General features: G+C 46.2%; 1 protein-coding gene across 6 annotated transcripts in view; it reads right to left on the reverse strand.

The window, feature by feature from the left end:
- The window catches only part of LOC121875198 (rap guanine nucleotide exchange factor 2-like), a 111963-nt gene that overhangs the window by 66498 nt on the left and 22636 nt on the right, over window positions 1-22829 (reverse strand). For all 6 annotated transcript variants that reach the window (XM_042379692.1, XM_042379673.1, XM_042379665.1 and 3 more), the window contains exon 3: window positions 10305-10380. In XM_042379692.1, coding sequence (XP_042235626.1) covers window positions 10305-10380 — 76 coding nt within the window. The remainder of the gene's footprint in view (window positions 1-10304; window positions 10381-22829) is intronic.

The raw sequence follows: 22829 nt of genomic DNA on the forward strand, positions 1-22829 counted from the left end.
TACCTTGTTAGTGATGACAGTCAACAAGTCTGAATTTCTGCAGCCATCACCATGATTTGGGTCACTGAAAAAATTTGACAAGATCCTCCTCCAGTTTATACAAGAGTCTGTCCAAGATATTCCTTATATCTGTTGAGAATTTCTGGCGAAGACACCGCAGCCTACCTCTATTTCACCGTATTTCTATCCCTCTTTCATTTTATTAATTTTTCTTTCACTGCCATCGTGTCATGCCTGGTTGCCACACGCTGGTGGAACAAACCCCTACTGTACCAGGAGTCCTTGTCATACCCCCACCTTGCACTGCACGGGGAGAGGGGGCTCCAGGAGGTGTAACACTGACTCGCTCTGATGATGACGACCCCTGTTGCTGGACTGGCGTGTTGTAACGTTGGGTAAACACTGGCCAGTTCTACGCTTACAGTGAAATTTCCTTGAGTGTGTAACAGAAGGATGTCTGCCAGGCTGCTCTATAACAGTCAAACAGACAGACGGATAAACCGGCGACGAAAACAACTTGGTCGAGGATACGGGGCTAGGCTGGATAGGAGGGGGCAGGAGGAGAGGAGGGGCAGGAGGATGGGAGGGAGGCTGGAGGGAGGGAGGAGGGGGAAGGAGGGGATGGGGGAAGGAGGAAGGGAGAGGAGGGGATGAGGGAGATGAAGTATGGAGATGGGGGGAGGAAAGGGGTAGAATTAGGGTAATTAACCGTCAAGTGAAATGAGGAGGGGGTTAATCTTCATGTGATCCCATTTTTGGAAGCGGTGGTGATGGAAGAAAAATTTACGAGTAGTCACAATATCAGAGCACAAAAATACATAGTTCCATTATATTAAACCACAATACAAATAGTAAGACACAACAACCAACGTATCTTATAAGTCTTCAGGTGTCTAAAATTCATATATAAACAGACCTGACCAACACACGGAGCTTCCTCCCACGAGAGCAGGAATAATAACTCGCCGAGTGACAGATAAGACCATCCGTATTTCTCCAATATTATCCATTTCTGTCATCTTATACGGCGGCTCTGAGCATAAATATATAATAAAATATTCAGCTTGTTATATATAGCGACTATACAGGTGCTATATATAACGGTAATAAAGAAATATTCAATATACACATCCTATAATACATTGCCAATCGACGGCAGAGGTACAGCCTCCAGCTACCAATTCCGGCACTTTCTATGTTTTATGCATTTTTCCATAAAACTCCCCAGAGTATGGAAAAATATAGCTTTTTTTATACAACGTTTTAACTTACAATTGTACTGTATGTGATTCAGTAACAGTTTATATAGCTGATAAATTATAGTGTTAAATATACAAGTGTTATAACACCAACGTGTGTGACGCAGATATTCGCCGTAAGCTTTGTAAGAGAGCGAGTCAGGAATGGCATTCATAGCGCTAGATTATGCAGCTAAGACGCACGCACACACGGGGGGGGGGGGCACCATTAATTAATCAGCGGGGGACAGCAGTTCCCAGGGTCGTTCCCTTTACCATAAGGGGCTCCCTTACTGTCCTACCTCCTGCTCCCTGCACCCGATACCTCCCCCATCCGCCCTCCTTCCCTCCCACACCACCGAGAGCACACATCAAACAAACACCCCACGCCGCCTCCACTATGCAATCACACATAACACAAGCGGATACAGTGGAAGGTCTACAGTAAATCAGAAAGTCAAAATTTGTAATATAATTTGCATATGTGGTAATATTCGTGGCCTAAAGCACCCTTCCGCACCAACGGTCGGCCAAGATTAATTAAAGGGTAATATTGCCAACGTGTAATTCCCCCTGGAGCCATTCCCCGCCGACCTCTGTAAAACTGGAGACTGTTGGCTCTACTGGGCCAGACACCCGCCTCCCTCCTCGCACCGCACATGCGACACAAACTTCATCTTTTGTTTTATTTATTTAACAGTTCTTACGTCATACCTGAATTATAATCCACCTGTACTGAATTAGCAAGATTTAAATTTCTCGTCAACCCAAGCAGTCTGATTTAATTACAGTATATAATAAAGGTTTATTCCATCTTTTTCAATATAAATAGTTTTACTCGCTTCTGATTCAACACTCTGAGGACGATGGTTTGACCCTTGTAGGAAGATGGTTTAACCCACCAAGGACACTAATTTTACCCTTTTGTTCCCTAAGTGTGAGCAACTTTGACTTATCCGCGAGGTTACTGAGTTATACAGGTCAAGACGTGTGGTGTACACCTTTCCTCCACTAGCCATCTAAACTTCCCTTTTCTCCAACCTTTACTGTGTAAGTTACCGACTCCTCTCACTCCGCAGCTCCAACACATCAGTAGTCCAGCAATGGCCTCATCTCACCGCCTCAGTAAACGATGACCACCAACCCTCTACCACAACAAAATAGCGCCTCTAACTGTTACAGCAGCACCCATACATTAACTAAGGGAGCCTTTACCAACCCCGCTGATGACCCATTAGGGAATGCTATCAGGTAATACTAAGGAGGACGGGCAGTGCTGAGCGGCCAACAAAGAGTCGTGGTGTGGGAGAAGGTTGTGGTTGTTAGCGGAGGGGCGGTGATCATGCCCTAAGTGTAGAGCTCCTCAGTTTAAAGGGGATCCTCCACGCCAACACGCTCACGCCGGGGACAACCACAGGCCTATTACACCCTCCTCGACTCACCTCATAACACACTTACACAAATGGAGTTCTCACTTGTCCGGTACTCTGGCCGTGAACAATAACGAGGCCCGGAGTGGTGGTGATGATGGGGGAAAGTGACCCCTGCAGCTACTGTAGGAAGAGTAATGGTGCAGCGGCAGGACTGATGTCAGGATCTACCATTTCACCGGGAAGTTATTACTTGGGGCACAACAAGGAGGGAGGAGGGGATCATACCACATTACTTCTCGCATACTTTCCCTAATACTATGTGCCCAGAAGTAGAAGTGTACATCTTCCACTTGTTGCACCAAAAAACACTATAACCAGGAACACTATAACCAGGAACACTATAACATACACAAGGAATATATTAGAGACTGTATGCTAACTGTAATTTCATACTCAAGAATACTACAAAAGGAACTGTAATTTATACAACGTATTAAAACCAACGAGACATAGAATATCGAGTGTAATTGTAATACTGGATGTTAGATCTTTATTTAATTACCAGTTTACAAGACACTCAGATGAATACACCATCCCTGTGGTCAGGAACAATACAGCAGGCAGTGAGTACAGCCAGCCATGTTTGCTTCATCAACAGTTGTGTAAATTAGATGCAGAAAAGAATTACCCCTAAAATTCTGTATACAACCACGGTAAGAAGGGCAGTGTAGGAAGGGAGGAAGAGAAGGGTGGCAGGAGGAGGAGGAGGGGGCGGACGGCCGGGTGGGTGGGTTGAGGGAAGAAGGGCGCAATACAGCCAACACTCGCCCACAACACAACCCAGGCCAGTCCTTCACACGCGCCCAAATACACTACTCTGACTAATGAAAACCTCCACCAGACGGGGCGCGCCCTTCATGTACACCCAAGGTAGAATTATTTATAAAAGAAAAAATAAGTCTCACACACCCTCTACTGACCTCGATTTTCTTCCTCTGTTCATCACCCGTTCTCCCTTCTCCCCATTCTCTTTTCTTCCATGTCTTCATTTCTTAATACTTTCTCTCTCTCTCTCATTCCTTACCCGTTTCCCCATTTCTCGTGTGCAGCAACATAATTTGCCTCAGTGACCAAGGCCTCCCTCTCCAACCTAGTATTATTTGCTGAATATAATCAAATTTCCTCTGGCCACCCACCCTCTTTAACACACACACACACACACCACGCCAAGCCCCTCATAACACCATCTGTGAGGGAGTTACTACACTACGTGTCTGCTGTTCAACACCTCAGCGCACAAGATCTACGTGACCTCCACTGTAAACATTAATCTGTATGTTCCTTTACCTTTCTCTAATGAAGGCTTTTGTTAAACCACCAATGTATGTAACAAGTCATTTATGTCCAATATATATTTTCAGCCTTCGGGCCGCAGAACTTTTTCAATAAACCGTTAGTTATTATTATTACACACTGCACCTTCCTCATCGACAACAGCATACCGCCCAAACATTAAACCTTTTACACCTTTGAGTCTAAAAACACAAAACAGGGATAGATAAATGTTGAATTTGAGGTAGTGTGGCCCCCTGAATTAATTTTATTCTATATAGGGCCAAAATATTACAAGGCCCGTGGGATATAATACTCCATCAGGCCTCATCGTCTCCCCTCTCCACATATTAAATTTCCACACCCGTGTCCGCATCAATTCATCCTATTACTACCGCCACCCCCCTTCGCTCTAGTATTTTTCCTGTGGCCCCGTCGACGCCCCCTCTACCATGTTCCTCACATTTACACCCTCACACGACAACCACGCCTCCATTCTCCATAACAACCCCACACAGTGCTCTTACACCTCCACTATGCACACCCACACCCTACACACCCACACCTCCACCCTCACACCTTACATACCCACACCTCCACCCTCACATACCCACACCTCCATCCTACACACCCACACCTCCACCCTACACACTCACATCTCCACCTTACATACCCAGATCTCCACCCTACATACCTACACCTCCACCCTACACACCTACACCCACACCCTACACACTCACATCTCCACCTTACATACCCACACCTCCACCCTCCACCCTACACTTCCACCCTACACACCCACACCTCCACCCTACACACTCACATCTCCACCCTACACCCACACCTCCACACCTCCATCCTTCAAGTATCACCCTATCCTCACGCCTCCACAACCTCATCCTGGGGTGATCTCTGTCCTCTACCATCCCGAGCCAGATCCATCCCAGAACGAAACACTTCTACCAACCTCCACTGACCTGTCTCCCCTCCACTAACACTTCCCCATCATGGCTCAGCGCAGTCTCATCACCTTCCCATTTGTACTTGATGCAAATGAAGGTGACGTACAAGTGAGAATAATCGGTGAGACTAAAGCGAAATTTACACGAGGCAGCCGAGGGAGCGTGTGAGCGAGTTAAGTTTCAAGGCTTCAGTAAACAACCAACACGGCAGCTCACAACACCTGGAAAACTTCACAACGAGAACAACAACTTGGCCTGGCAGATAAGCCGTCAGTCAGCTGGCGGGATGTACCAGAGTTGAAGATATTAATATTATACAACACTGCTGCCTCACAACTCCAGCTAATTCATATTAACTCAAAAGTTCCGGCTTAAAGTGCTGAATAAAAATCATTTATTATAATTATATATATCGCATATCCAAAAATATAAAAAGTAAGTTAATTCAACTACTTTTTACTTTATTTAAAATATTGTTGATGTTATACGTTATGTAATTAATAATAATACAGATGAGCTTTGCCAGTTCATTAGAGAAATGACAACAAACTCGCCTTAAATTATGACTATGACAAGTTTGACATGTAAATAAATTGGTGACGCCCTTCAGTAATTATACCATGTAATCAATGCGGTTCAAATTAGATCTTTAAAATAACACACACACACACACACACACACACACACACACACACACACACACACACACACACACAATTGAAGAACATAGATAACAAAGATTCAACTAACAGTGTACTAAGAGTGACCATGAACGTTGGATAGGAATTAGCGTCGTCACCCCTTCACCTCCCTCACACTCTACGGTCATCGCCCTCCAGGTTTAATTAACTATACCCTTCCTGCTGTGTATAGTCGTGGTTACGTGTCTGTTGTACTTTATCTGTTTTACTTACACACACACACACACACCTCTCTCATTCAGTATCACTTCATCAATCCTCATCTACTCCCTCTTTCCTTCCCCTCTCTCTCTCTCTCTCTCTCTCTCTCTCTCCTTCCCCTCTTTTCACTCAACCACCCCTCCCTCTTCCTTCCCATCTCCGCCATCTTTCCTGCTGGGATAAGAGAGCGAGAGGTGGGAGGAGAGTAGTGATATGGTATGTGGAGTGTGAGGAAGAGAGCTAATGGTGAGGATGTGTGGGGTGGAGTGGTGGGGATGTGTGGGGTGGAGTGGTGGGGATGTGTGGGGTGGAGTGGTGGGGATGTGTGGGGTGGAGTGGTGGGGATGTGTGGGGTGGAGTGGTGGGGATGTGTGGGGTGGAGTGGTGGGGATGTGTGGGGTCGTACAACACACTACCGGCACAGTTGAAGATGACGTCATCACTACGTCGACCAATGACAACTGAGGCGAAACACTTCAACGATTTACAACTTCTCTTTACATTTATAACGTGTGTGTGTGTGTGTTGAGAGTAAGAAGGGATAAGGCACTAGACCCAGGTACCGCCATTACCCACTCCTCCACTACGCCGTTAGCATCAATAAATAACAAGCGAATATTTTATTAGTGAGGGTTTAAAGTACCTCCTCGTGTCTTAGATTGGCACTCTGTCATCAACCACCCAGTTCACGATATTCAACGCTGTCGACTTCTACAGGAGGGATACCCACGACTTTACGACCCAACAACGTCCAATGTATTGCTGTATATATATATCCAGGTTGTGTTAGCCTTGCCTCAATAAACAACGCTCCTCCCTCTTCCCACTCTCATTTACCACACTCAGCCCGACCCCCTACCTCTTTCTACCCCAATTTCCATAATCTGACCTCTTCACCTCAATCTCCTCTTACCTTTTGCATTCTCCTTCACCTAAACCTCTCATTTTCTACCTCATTCTTCATTCACCTATCCTACCAGCACTACACTCCCTCACCTACTCGCACCAGCTTCTCCCCTCTCACTTACTCCACTCTCCACTCTTTACATCTAACCTTTCACATCTCTACCGTCTCCCACTCCTCTCCCTTGTTCGTTCTTTCGTTCTCCCCCACTCTCTCTCTAGCACACATTCTCCCTAGCCCACCCTTACTCATCACTCTCTTTCCTTTCCCCTTTCTCCAATTGCCCGCTACACTAATTGAGTGCGTTCATCTCCTGCAGTGTTCTATCCTAGTTTAATGCAAGTGTACATCCTCTCTCTCTCTCTCTCTCTCTCTCTCTCTCTCTCCATCATGGTCAGTTAGTAAGATCAACAACAAGAATACAAACAATTTTACCCGCCTCTGTACATCTGCCAGGAGGATGTTTGATCTTCAGCCTGGGGAAGAAACCTGGAATTCATCTCCAGACGACTCCAGGGGTTCCTTCTGCCTCGGTAACTCTGTCTGCTTTCAAGATTCCCTGGAGGCACTACCGCCTGTGATGCCACTCACTTGCTGCATACAGTAAACATCAGCTTGCCTTATCAACAACACACTGAGGCAGCCACTCCAGCTCCCCAGTGGCTACACCTGCAGTCTGGAACCTCGCTAACTTTCCTCTGCCACTTTGTAGTGTTTAATCCTATCCCTGAGTCATGGTTCCTGACTCCAGCCCGACTAACAACATTACAGGATCACCCAGACAGTCCTGCTGACGCATCCAAGCCGGACACTGCCGCCTCATTCTCTCTCTCTCTCCACCTACACTACAACCATCGCACGCACGCACGCACGCCCGCCCGCACGCACACACGCACGCACACACACACACACACACACTCTCTCTCTCTTCAACATTTACAACATCAGACATTAAAGTCTACCACAACCTCAACCCATCTACCACAATCATCTTCGACATCACCACCCACCCCCCTTCCCATTAACTCGCCACCATGTTCTTGCCCCTATCAATCAGTATTATATAAATATGGGCTAAGGACATATATTCATTATATACATTCTATCACCCAGACTATTGAGCATAAAGCTACATAAGCATTTGTTCTGTCACACCTCCTAGGGTGGACAGCACACATAAACAGTTGTAGTTTCACACAGATTCAGGTTACAACCCATAAATATATGTCCCCAGGCCTCCGTGAGAGTAGGCCTGTGGAGTGTAGCCTCTTATCTCTGTGTTGACGTATAGATTACATACCCCCTTACAAGCAGACAGAGAGGTTCGCCTAGTTCACAGCCAGACACCGTACCAAAGAGACGTGTGTGGGCATAGTTCCCAAGGCTGCATCTCTCTCTAATTTTATCAGCTAATTACAAGCTAATAGTTAATGCTCAGTAGTCTGTCAACAAACAATTCTGTAACTACCAGAGTATCCAATATAACTAGAAAACCACCACGTGTGTTTACATTAAACCAAGGAACCACAAATGAAGATAACAGAACCTGTGTACACTTGGACGACTCAACGACTCAAAACTACGACTGTATCAAAGGTGACACGCCGTGAGACTACCTGTTATCTCACCAAGGCTTCATCAAAGGTACCAGCGACTACTCTACACTCATTCAGGCAAGTGTTAACAAGTGAGATCGTTTGATATCAAACCCCGGCCCAAACAACCATCTTAATTACGCCCATCATCACTACAATCCCACCCGACCACCATCCACACCATCATCACTAGCCATATCTCCACCATCCACATCCCCCTTCACCCCCAATTTTCACACCATCCTCCTCCTCACCACTAGCATCCACACCCTCCTCACCATTACCATCCTGACCACCACTATCATCCACTCACACTCACTACACCCATTATTCACGTCATCCACTCACCCTCACTACACCCATTATTCACGTCATCCACTCACCCTCACTACACCCATTATTGACGTCATCCACTCACACTCACTACACCCATTATTCACGTCATCCACTCACCCTCACTACACCCATTATTCACGTCATCCACTCACCTTCACTAAAATCCATCCATCATTATCATCACAATCTACCGCCTCTCTTCCAAGTTATTTTCCTCGTTTTCTTTGACTAAACATTTCGTCTGTGTATCTACGTATCTCGTACCCAAGTTTTTCAAAGCAATTTCTTTTTCTTTTCTTTTTTTTGAAGCGAGTCTATCTGCTGTCTTAAGTTTTTTAAAGCCAATTACTCCGTTTTCTGTGTTGTTATTCTTCGTCTGAGTTTAATTAGGCCATTTTTGTTTTGTTTTACACATGTCTACAGTATATTGTGTTCTGAATACTACCAAGTCATCCCCCACCCCATTTTCTTATTGTCTAACTCTCGTCTGTTTACTTGAATGTAATTTTTCTCTGTCCGTGTTGTCTCAAGTCTTTTTCTCCCGTTTTCTGTGCGTCTCCCTCTCGGCTGAGATAGTGGAAGGGGACACTACACTATTACCAGACACAGGCAACAACCTCGCCTACGTCTCATATTAAAAAGCGTCATTAACCTCATTAATTATCAAGCCGCTCTTGTTACCAGATCCTTACTCCGCCGGCGCGACCTCCAACCACCCGAAGGTATCGCCACGAAATCTCTACCACAGGTGCCGCCCCCAAATCATATCTCCCCCTTCAGGTACCGCTCCAGATCTCTCCCTCTCAGGTGCCGCCCCTCAGCTCCTCCCGAGAGGCCCACACTTTGACTCCCCTACAGCCGCCAAAAGCCTCCTCACCAGGATGGGTGAGAAAAGGAGAAAGGATAGATTAGGACAAAAGAAGAGTAAACGAGTAAACGGAGGAAAGGATAACACAAGAATGAATAGAGAGAGAGAGAGAGAGAGAGAGAGAGAGAGAGAGAGAGAGACATATGGTGATGAATACAGGAAAAAAATGAGAGGAGAAACGGAGGAAAGAAAGCGTCAATGACTAAATGAACAAAAAAAGAAAGGGGGGATAAAGTTTTAGTGAATGGAGAAAGAAACAAAGGAAGAAGAAAAAAGCTTTCACGAATGAATGGACGAAGAAAGGAAGACGAAGTGAACTTTACTGAATGGGTGGATAAAGATGATGGAATACAACCTTAACGGAAGAATGTTAGATATGATTGATTCAAGGGAGGAGGGAAGGGAAGGGAACAAGGAAGAAGAGTGTGGGGGGGGGTGATGGTGAGGAGAGAGGGAGGAAGGAAGGTAAGAAGGGAGCGAAAGGAAACGGTGAGGAAGGAAGGAAGGAACAAGAGTAGTAGGGACGGATAGATACAACAATAATAAAAGATTTTCAGACTGATAACAGAGAAAGTAGTGAGGTAATCAGACCAAACACAGCAACAGACACGTGACCACCCTCCCGCTTCACTGGTTAACTAACTTCTGTAAAGAGGAAGACAAGATCTATAGACGTGAAGACTTATAGCGAGGTAAACACAAGGTCGGAGACTCACCATGGTCGTCTCTGGAGGCTCAGTGATGACTCACCTGAGCACCTACAGGTAAATAAAAACAAGTAGAGAAAGACTCACCACAATCATCTCGGAGGGCTCAAGGATGAGACACTCATTAGTTCGTCGGCCTCCGCCACCCGACCGCTTCCCAAAGCTGTTCAGGGAGAGAGAGAGAGAGGAACACGTTAGTAAAACAAATCTTAGTATGTCTGTGATTACTTAGGTAGTGCATGGTAATTACTTCAAGTTTTATTAACACACACACACACACACACATACATACATACATATATATACAGGTATATATATAATCAACAACCTCACCAGCCAGGACTCGAACCTCGACCTAATGCATGGGACCAGGGAACGTTACCGACCATACCACAAGAGCACTTGTGGTATGGTCGGTAACGTTGCCTAGTCCCATGCATTAGGTCGAGGTTCGAGTCCTGGCTGGTGAGGTTGTTGATTATATGTTCAAAGTCCACGTGTTATATGGACTAAAAATGAAGTATATATATATAATATATATATATATATATTTTTTTTTTATAAAATCACACGGGAAAATGGGAACAACGGAGCACCTTAGCTTTCGTCTATATATATATATATATATATATATATATATATATATATATATATATATATATATATATATATATATATATATTACACACTTATACTTGTTTTGTAACGAAACAAAATCACTTTCCACTGCGGTCTTCCCTGCTGACTCCTCCAGGGCGCCGGCAGGTCAGCTCACCTACCTCAACTAACATTCAGCTCTGATAATTCAACAATCCTACCTTGAGGCAAACTCCCGGTCACAGAATTGTTTAGTTAATTAAAACCATTTACAGCGTTAACCCAAGACCACGTTTTGTCCCAGCTGCCATAGGGATGATAAACCGCGGGTAACAGGAGGGGGTCATCACCCTTAATGGTAGTATCAACACACTGTGGCCGGGAGTAATGTGGGTAAGGAGCCACTTGACGAGGACCAACAATGCTAAAGGATCATGTACTGTACATGTTAGCTGCCACAATAACCTTCACTATTATGTTCTTACACACACACAACTACAACTGTTTCTTTTTGGGGCGTCACGACAACACTGTGACGGGTTATAGTGCAGCAAACACTAGTCTTGCTAAATCAACCTTTTTCTTTTCCCAGCAACTTTGTGGAGACAGAGTGTGCGGCCGTGCAGGGTCGCTCATCTGCCGGGTTGTGCCAGTGTTGAGCTTTTCACTTGTTGTATAAACCCCCCCCCCCCCATACCGTCTTCAGGTGCCCCGAGGTATTCAGTGGTTACTCCTTTTGTCACGGGTCTTGGTTGGTTGGTTGGTTGGTTGTCCGGGTGGCATCTCAGTAGTGACCAGGTCATCAGGCAGAAACGGATTTTTTGTTCTCCTATTTTGTCCCTAGCAAGATATCAGGGCGGTATACAATAAACTCAGAGCTAACTGTTTAATATTAACCACAATTTTCTTAATCAATTTTCCAATGCTTTGTCAATATTCTTTAAGATCATAAAGAAAGCTAAACAGCAATTGTTTTCACGGACAATCTATCGGAAACAGTAACATAAAATTTTACCAACTCATAACAAAGCTACAGAGTTGAGGAAATTCGCCTAAAGACATACACCATTATAACATTATAGCTGGACACACTAGCCAGGGGGGACCCGTCTCAACCCACGACACACCAACACCTCGAACACTTTACAACAACATCATTCCACACTTTAATAATTGTGAGATCGAAAATCTAATACATCATCAACTATTAAAGTAAGAAAAAGGGGGAAAATCCGTAAAAAAAACCAAATATCATTAAATCGACAAGTTTTCGTAATACTGGGGCAACAAGTCTGGCTTGGTGGTGAGGTATGAAGAGGCAGGTAGTAATTGGCAGGTTAACGCGGAGCTGCACGGAGGTCGAGACACGCCCCTATTAACTGTGATGGAGAGAAATGTGGAGCTGGCGGGCCGCTACTCCTGAGATGACTACCAAACTTATTTTCCCGAGGTGGGGTAGGGCGGGGCCTCCGGGGGCAGGGTGGGGAGGGCCAACAAAACATAACAACAGTGGTGGGGTGGGGCGGGGCGGGGCGGGGACGAGGGGAGATAAGCTCAAACTCACACTTGTAGCGAGGTTAAGAGTTGGAACGATACGGTTTCTGGAACGTACGCATGTACAAGTGTGTGTGTGTGTGACCAAACCAAACCATCAAGTGTCCCCCGCCACCTCTGAACCTCAGAACTTAACAGGTGTACAATTAAACAGTCGTGTCTTGAAGATATACCAATGTCACAAACACACCAGAATCTGCGTTACACAACAGACAGACACACGTCTTGTGTACACACACAAAGGTTCCATACACCAAGATACCGCCGCATGAACCCCTAAAGTGATCCATTACAGGCTGACGTCTTACACGATAAACCTCGTACAAATTAATGCATTCGTTTTGCATTTAACTCACTCCATTATAGGTTAGGTTAGGTTAGCTTAGGTTAGGTTATTGTACCATAAGTTCGGTCAATATACGTTTCCAAATCCAAAGAGGAAATAAAACCAGACCACTCTGGTAATTAAGCGGCCAACTCGTGCAAGAAAACCCGCGCCCCGGAGTTCACTTGTACACAGATCATGTTTAAGGATATTTAGTACGTCCTTAAGTGGGCTCAGCGGCGCTCATGAATCTGTCTTGGCCCAACATTACGAGACTTTTAACAGAGCATAAGAGTAGATTGTGTGAAGTAAGTGAAGGAGGGGTGAAGGGGAGGTGGAGGAGGAGGAGGAAGAGGAGGGAGGAGGAGGAGGAGGAGGAGGAGGAGGAGGAGGAGGAGGAGGGAGGAGGAGGAGGAGGAGGAGGAGGAGGAGGAGGAGGAGGTGGGGGTGGAGGAGGAGGACGGGGGTGGGGGTTTGGAGAGGGTGGGAGGGTGAGTGGATGAACAGATTGATGGGAGTGAACGAAAGAGTGGGTGAAAGAATGAGGCGGTGGGTGGGTGGAGAAGGGGTGGGGTGGAGGAATAAGGATAAGGGTGGCAAGGAATGGGCAAACGTATAAACGGAAGGGTGGATACGAGAGAGAGAGAGAGAGAGAGAGAGAGATCCACCAATGGTTGATCAGAAACCTTTACCAATAACCCTCATTGCTGTAGATTTTGCCTGACAATGACCGTACCCGGGGCGAGGGTCACATTTACACTGACGTCCGGGTACCAGGGGACGGTCGGTACGTACAGGACGGTATTATAGGTCAGGGAGGGAACGAACGAGTTCTTTTTATAGTTGTACCAAGCCAATACGTGGACTGAGATTTGGGTCTCCTTTGAAGTTCACCATTTCTATGTCACCTATTGCAACACCGACTCTTGATAGTGACATTCTTAATATAATTTTTATTTTTACTTCTGCTGATGTTATTATTTTTCATCGTACTCAAGGAGGTTGCCACTGTACTCGTTTAGTTGTTTTCGTACTCAAGGGAGTTGTCATCATACCCAAGGGAGTTCCATTGTACTCAAGAGGGTTCCATCGTACTCAAGAGAATTCAGTCGTACTCAAGGGGGTTGTCATCATACTCAAGGGGGTTGTCATCATACTCAAGGGGGTTGCCATCATACTCAAGGGGGTTCTATCATACTCAAGAGGGCTCCATCGTCTCAAGGGGGTTCCATCGTACCTAAGGAGGTTGAGGTTCAGGGCCCAGCGCTCGGGTGATGAATGTCTCCTCTCGTAACGGTAGATGTGAAGAACGACACACACTGGCTGACCGTACTTACAACAAATGGCTGATATAACTTAAAACACAAAAATATAACATAACTAATTGCTCAAAAACTTAAACCGAAATTCTACCTTATCTTACCTTAATTATCTCCAGTTAGGAAACAAGATTAACTTATAAACCCAATAAAATCCCATTCCAGGCCTCACGATTATTTTATCAATAAAGTTAGGAAACAAAATTAAACTCAAAAACTTTCATAATGCCTCCACACAAAACCTTTTGAAACACTGTATAAACACCTCAATATGTAAACAAACGGGGGAGCCCAAACCATGTGAAAATTTCCCCTGTGACAGTCTGCAGCACAATAATACAGGAAAGCGATCTGGTTCTGTATTTTGTAGGTCAACAACGTGGTATTATTCTGTGTGGTTGTATGAGCCTGACAGTTATGAACAGTGGTAAGGTTTGGAGAAGTGTTATTTTTGTAAAAGGATAATTTCATTCGCCGAGAGAGAGAGAGAGAGAGAGAGAGCACAGGAGGTCCGGCAACCAAGGTATGTTCCTCACCACCACCACTCCACCATCTAACCTCGGGCCCCACATTCCACCATCACACCACACCTCTCACCCCTCCACTATACCACACCACACCACACCACACCACACTACACCACACTGCACTACACCACACCACACTGCACTACACTGCTTAAGCCTCATCTCTCCCCCATCCCCCTTCCCCCTTTTCTCGATATCTTGTAAAATCTTGACGCCCCACTCCCCGTCACAACTCAACTCCCACTCACCACATCACTCATCACCTTCAACGCCCCCCCTCCCCATCACCTCCCACGCCCACTCCTCATCACCTTCAACGCCCCCTCCCACCTCCCACACCTTTCCCACCCAACGCCCCCTCCCCACCACCTCCCACGCCCACTCCTCATCACCTTCAACGCCCCCCTCCCCACCACCTCCCACGCCCACCTCATCACCCAACGCCCCCCCTCCCACCTCCCACGCCCTTTCTCCACCCAACGCCCCCTCCCACCACCTCCACGCCCTCCTCATCACCTTCAACGCCCCCTCCCCCACCACCTCCCACGCCCACTCCTCATCACCTTCAACGCCCCCCTCCCCACCACCTCCCACGCCCTTTCTCCACCCAACGCCCCCTCTCCATCACTTCCCACGCACCCCTCCTCATCACCTCCCACGCCCCATCCCCATCACTACCCAACGCCCCGTGACTGTGCAGGTTCATGGTTCAATAACAGGATCAAAGTGCACATCACACAATTTTACGCCACTAAAAGACTTCCCCCATTTTACTTTAAAAAATAAACGCACGCTCATGAAAAACCGATGCGGCGTCGTCCCACTTTTTTCTTTGCTTCTTTTCTTTCTTCGGGGCGGTAAAAATGAATAGCGTACAAGGAACGACTTGACTTAGCCGTGGGCGTGTGTGGTAGTTTGGGGAAAATTTTCGACACGACCCTCTTCCCTCTTACTCCTAGACAAAGTTGTGTTTTCATGGTCCGGGACTCTACCATAGCCTACACGGTTCATTCGTTTCAGAAATAGGATGTATTTCTCCCAAGAGGTCACTGTAGGCCTCAGTGGCACTGGCCCCGCATCTCTTACACAGTATGGATTCGTTGGCCGTGGGCTGCTCAAGAGACGGGGAGCACGGAGATCAACGCCACGCCCACACCCTGGTACACACATAAAGGTCACCAACTTCAACCTCGGCCATGGTGCGCCAGAACCGTACCTGTAAACACACACTGATGATGGATGTTAAGAGCCTATCAATAAACTGGTTATCATTTCGCCGCAACAACAGGTTTGCGTCAGGTTGGTTAATCTTAAGGCTAAAAAGCTGGGTTGGTTAATCTTCAGGTGGTCAATAGGTAAACCAGATCATGACACTCAACCAATACTAAAGACGCCAATCTGTAAACAATACACCTGGCGTCTCTTTAAATCAGGTCGGGCGTCACAGCCTTAACGAGAACATTAATATCACAATGAGGACACGTGATCACCACCACCCCTAGCAGCTCACAGTAGTTGGGAAAGAGTTATTTCACTAGGTAAGCACAGTACCAAGTTCCTTCAGTCCAGGACGATAGGGAGAGTACCACTTGTAGAGCACTGGCTGTCTGGCCCACACGATGACGACAGGAAGACTCATACTCTGGATCTGATGACAAGTTAATCTTAGTCATCACTTCACCACATAAAACCCATTTGTTAGCATTAAGTTATCCAATACAGTGTGTGTGTGTGTGTGTGTAAAATGAGTTTCCATAAACGTTTAATTTCTAAAAGATGTTAAATACCCTCCTCCCCACCAACCTCCCTCAGTCTACTTCTCTCTCCTCCTCGCCAAACTTTCTAAACTTAAAAGGTGTGCAAGATGGAGCAAGTCTCTCGATGGGAGATAAAACACGACTTTCTTCCCTTTCGTTATTTTATTTCTCTTATTATTAACTGCAGTTCCTTCTTTCCTGTCTTGTGCCTATTTATATCCTCAACCCACTCCTCCTCCTTTACTTCCGCCTATCCACCACGTCCTCCTCCTTCACGTCGGCCTAAAGTCTAATGATATTTGCTAAGCCAGGAGTGGACGGGCAAAGAGGCTGGAGAAGACACTCAAGGGATAGTTCTCACACTGGGCAGGACAGACCGGCTCCTCTGCGTCCATCATGCACCACTACGTTAAGCCCGCCAGCACCTGCTCCTAACTTTGGTGTAAGTGAGCAATCTATACTCAGTCAGCAAGCCGTGTGATGTCTTTCTCAGAGTTGTGACCTTGAATTTTGACCCCTCTAAACCATAGCAGGTCCAGGGGTTTGAGAGTTCGAAACATACAGACTGTCCTACTCACGCGTCCGAGTGAAGGTGAGCTATAATGACCACATCCGTGAGGAGTAAATAAACAGTTGAGTGCTACTCCAAAACCTGCACCTGCCATTAATAAACAAAGCCACTCTGCTGAGCACAAAATCCTTCCTTGCATAAAACTCGACATAGGAAATACTTTTTCCAAAATAAATTTCGTGATTGCTAGTCCCGCAGCCAACCGCCTGCCAAGATTCATCAGCGTCGGTTCCTGTTTTCTTGATTTATTTCTCTTCCAGTATTGTGTGATGTGATCCTGACTCACTCAACCGTCTCCAGGAAATTCGGGATTTCTTTTCAGCTCAACATCTAAATTCCCTCTAACGTTTCAACAAAATCGGCAGACCTTAGTTTTGATCGTGTGTGTGTGTGTGTGTGTGTGTGTGTGTGTGTGTGTGTGTGTGCACGTGCGTGGGGTCTTCTTACGGCCTTTAACCTATTATTTCAAATAAATTCGTCGTTAAATAAATAACCAAACCTGTCCTTCCAAGTTTCATCATAATCGGTCATAGTTCTTTGCAAATTATGCAAAGAAAACGAAACAACAGCCCCAGCGTCCGTGGTGAACTAACACACTTTATCGAGAACATTTTTATCTTTCTATTTTACTATTGTGATTGACTGAACAAATGACAAAGTGACTTATAATCTAATGATATGAGGTGGTTGTCCTACCTCTGAAAACTTGTAGGTTGACGGACATGAGAGATGTGAGCGGGTAGGGAGTGAGAGAGAGGTGAACAGAACAGGTGACAGTGTTCGTGGAAGGTCAGAGCGCGCAGTACCACCTCTCCCCCACCAGAAGTACCGACTGAACCTCCCACATAACCTCATACACACACATGGTTGCCCCTCCTGTACCGAGGGTGGCTGGCCCTAGGGCCACCTAGGCGTGGATTTGTTTTAAGATGCAGAAGCTGTCGCCAACACAACAATCACACCCTGAGGTAACGAACTGAGTGACCCAGTGTCAAGGAATAGTCCGAGAAGACCGGACAGCTCGCCAATTGCACTGGCTAACTATTATCCCGGAACACGATCCATAAATCGATTAACATCCAGGTCCCCAATTACTGCTGGGTAGACAGAGGCAAATGGCGTAAATAAACTTGCCCATAGTTTCACCTTGGCCGGGGATCGAACCCGGGTTCGGTCACTTGGTAATTACGTGATCACTCATAACTACACCATCACTATGAACCCAAATACACGATACAATGCAATACACAACCAACCAATGGTACAGTCTCAAAAATATACGACAGCAACAATAGTTAACAGTGTCAACAAGAAGTAAAACTGGATTTTAACAGCAACTGTGATTATGGACAAGACTGAGAGGGCAGTGCTAGTGTGCTCATCCAGGCCAGTTGTACGTACAGTACTATCGTGCACAAAAGTCCCTTCCGGTTACTAGCCACAGTGCGAGTCCGAATCACGTGAGGTTAAATCATCAAGGAACTTCCTTCAGCTGCTTCACTGGTTCAACCTCAGGTGATTCGGACTCACACTGTGACTGGGTGGTTGAAGACACTTTTGTGCACAATAGTAGTCTAGCTCCACCCTCTTCTCTCTCCCTTTCCCTCCCTCCTTCCTCCCAATCCACTCCAAACAGCTCTCTCGCCCCCCCCCCCCTCCCCACGCCCTCAAGATGAGAGAAACCTTGATTGAAATTTAAATATCTGACACGGAAACACGGGTTAAAGGTGGGCGGCCAGTCAAAGCCAATCGACGTGACCGCCCACACACAGCACGACAAGAACAAATAGTTATGGGCGGGCTGTGGGAGGAGGATCAGCCGAACGAGGGAAAGCCAGGTTTGCTCCAGATGCCACTATATATTGATCCAAGTACGGACAAAAAACGTCGTGTACACGAGGTTAACAAGCCGCTGGAGGACCGACGGAAATACATCACGGGGGTTAAACCGCAGACTGACGCGGGTGGCACTCCGTAGACGGGTGGCACTGTAGACGGGTGGCACTGACGCGGTGGCACCAGGACGCGTAGCAACGCGGTGGCACTGTAGACAGCACTGACGTGAGTGACATCAGACGGGTAGCACTGACGCGTGGCACTAGACGGGTAGCACTGACGCGGCACGCCCAGACGGGTAGCACTGACGCGGGTGGCACTGTAGACGGGTAGCACTGACGCGGGTGGCACCAGACGGGTAGCACCAGACGGTAGTACCGACGTGAGTGACACTGTAGACGGGTAGCACTGACGCGGGTGGCACTGTAGACGGGTAGTACTGTAGACGGGTAGCACTGACGTTGGGTGGCACCAGACGGGTAGAAAGCAATTCGACGCGTGGCATCAGACGGGTAGCACTGACGTTGGGTGGCACTGTAGACGGGTGGCACTGTAGACGGGTAGCACTGTAGACGGGTAGCACTGACGTTGGGTGGCACTGTAGACGGGTGGCACTGACGCGTGTGGCACTAGACGCGTAGCACTGACGCGGGTGGCACTGTAGACGGGTAGCACTGACGTGAGTGACACTGTAGACGGGTGGCAATGGCGATAGCGAGAGAAAGGCAACGGCAGGACACACGCCGAGACACGACTAAAGGGTGAAGAAATGAGAAGCTGAACCTGAATCTTATTCAGCAAACTTAAGTAGACGTCATCACGAGCACTCCCTCCTCCTTACATACTGTACACAATATATACTGTACAGTACATGTCCACTCTGAGTGTAAGGTATTGATAATAACAAGAAACAGAAGAAACAAGATGATGAAGACTAAATATGTAGTTAACAAAGATGTGTATGTACTGTTTACTTATATAAGTTGAAGTGAAGTAAACAAACACGATACTTCAACTACTACCCGTGGCACTTGTTTCCCATGATGAAACCTCCAAGTAAAAAATCGAAACTTAATCTCACCCCCAAAATAAAAATAAAACACAAATGATATACAAATTTAAAACTATTTATGTATCTAACATCTTCCTATACACAGTGTATATATAAGTAAAATTAAAATTTCAAACCGACTGTGTCCAATAAACTTTATATATCAATGAAAAAAATAATAAATAAAACCATTAGACTTGTCAACATTATAGGGCGGTTTTTTTTTGCATGTGATCGACTATGAACGAGTTATAGTACTTGGTCTAATATTACTGGAGAACGAAATTGAATATACAGACTTGAAGACGGAAGGAGGCCGAGGGGAATAGGGCAAGGGGAGGAGGGTGAGAGGAAGAGGGCGAGGGGAGGAGGGCGAGAAGGGAGGAAGGCGAGAGGAGAAGGGCGAGGGGAGAAGGTCGAGAGGAGGGGGGCGAGGGATTCTACGCCTTTATGTCTCTTATAAGTTCGTTTTATCGTCATGTCCTTCCTAAATTACGTCGTTTTTTCCTCCTAAGTCATCGTCTTCATTCCTACGTCTTCCACTCCATTCCTCCCTCTTCATCTTCATTCCTCCGTCCCCAACTTCATTCATACGTCTTCCTCTTCACTCCCACGTCTTCCTCTTCACTCCGATGTTGTCCTCTTCACTTCCACGTCCTCCTCTTCACCCCACCTACAAGTCAGTCCACCGTTCCCTCCATTAAGTCCCTCACCCTCATGCCTTCACACTCCCGCACCATCTTCTTTCATCCTTTTTCTTCAATTCTACCACTGTCTTTCTCACCTCCCGTCCCCTTGCTTCCTCTCCCTCTTCTTCTATTTCTCACTCCCATCTTCTCTATTTTCCTCCCATTACCTCTCCCTTCGCCTCTTCTCACCATCCCATCTCCTCTCCCCTCTGCCACAATACCTCCTCTCCTTTCACCCCACTAATGGTCAAGGGATAAATCCGGGTGTCTAAGGAAGAATGGCAGGGCCAGAGTAACCCCAGAGGACCAAGCTAAACCGCCTACCTTTCTATGTCACTAATATTTTGGCCGTCCCCAGAGAGTTGTCGACCCTTACACCCTTGCACACACACACACACGCAATCCCAAGCATATAACCCCCCCCCCCCCACACACACACCCACACTCGAGACTTTCAAAACATAGAGGTCAGCAATGTCAATTTGGGACCGTGCCACCCACATCCAATTTCAATATTCTCACCCGTGGCAGGTCTCCAATAACGATGTCACAACACAACACAGCCATCACCCGCCTCCAACACCCGCCTCCATCACCCGCCACACTTAAGCTTGGCCTCCCCCCCTCCCCACACCTTACCTCCCATGGCTTTAAACTGTTCTAAGACCATCTTTCCTCACTGTCCTAGGCATCTTCACCACTCATTTGTCCTCACTATACCCTTGTCACTCACTATAAAGGTCATTATCGGCGACACTGTACTGTCAATCTACCATACAGTGATTGCTAGTTTCATCTTCTTCAACATAAGTCAACTGACACAATAATCACTGCCGTCAAAATTCTCCCTAACAAGCAAAACATGTTTGTCATTAACTGTTTCTTACTGTCGTTATCACTAATTCCGCTTTTGTAAGTAGTTTTGATTGATACATCACTGTCACCATCACCCACTATTACTTCAACACTACATACATCACTGTCACCATCATTCACTATTACTTCAACACTACATACATCACTGTCACCATCACTCACTATTACTTCAACACTACATACATCACTGTCACCATCACTCACTATTACTTCAACACTACATACATCACTGTCACCAGCACTCACTATTACTTCACCAACACTAAATATATCACTGTCACCATCACCCACTATTACTTCAACACTACATACATCACTGTCATCATCACTCACTATTACTTCAACACTACATACATCACTGTCACCATCACTCACTATTACTTCAACACTACATACATCACTGTCACCATCACTCACCATTACTTCAACACTACATACATCACTGTCACCATCACTCACTATTACTTCAACACTACATATTTCACTGTCACCATCACTCACTATTACTTTAACACTACATACATCACTGTCACCATCACTCACTATTACTTCACCAACACTACATATTTCACTGTCACCATCACTCACTATTACTTCACAGGAACTCCAAACATCACTAACACCATCACTCACTATTACTTCAACACTACACACATCAATGTCACCATCACTCACCATTATTTAAAAAAACAATAAACGTTACCTTCCACACTCACTGTCGCCACCATCACTCGTAGTCACCATTTCTATTACAGCAGCACCACCACCAGCAAAAAGGAAATACAACAACAGTAACAGCAACACCGCCGCCAACAACAACAGTAACACCAACACCGCCGCCAACAACAGTAACAGCAACACCGCCAACAACAACCAAAACAACAACAGTAACAGCAACACCGCCGCCAACAACAGTAACACCAACACCGTCGCCAACAACAACAGTAACACCAACACCGCCGCCAACAACAACAGTAACACCAACACCGCCTCCAACAACAACAGTAACACCAACATATACTCAACTCATAACAATAATGGGCGCCGCCCACACTCACATTTTCCTGTCAATGATTTGAGTGCGCGAGGACTTATTTCTGTCCACTATTTGCCGTCAGGAAACTTTCACATAAAACTTGGTGTGCGATGATATTTTTCATTCCCGGCTACAGAATACTGGAGGAGGAGGAGGAGAAATGTTGCAGCACACCATTCGACTGCCTGTACAAATAGTCGTCTGCGTTCAATAATGTTAAGAAAGGTTTGGCATATTATTACGAAATTTGGTTTGTAAATTCATGGAACGAATGCCTACTGTAGTTTGAATTCGGCAATCAGCGTCACCTAACCTTGTGTACTAAAGGTGTGGCCCCTTGTTCCATCTGTGTCGTTTTGGCTGGAGAAACGCGGTACAAACTAAGTGCTGTATTTGAGTTAAGTTAAGTCTGGGAACATTACTACTGAAACGGAAGCACTGTCTGTCACCTAATCTAACCAAGACCATTAACAC

The sequence above is a fragment of the Homarus americanus genome, unplaced genomic scaffold, assembly GCF_018991925.1.
Source record: "Homarus americanus isolate GMGI-L3 unplaced genomic scaffold, GMGI_Hamer_2.0 scaffold14532, whole genome shotgun sequence".
Lineage (NCBI taxonomy): Eukaryota > Metazoa > Arthropoda > Malacostraca > Decapoda > Nephropidae > Homarus > Homarus americanus.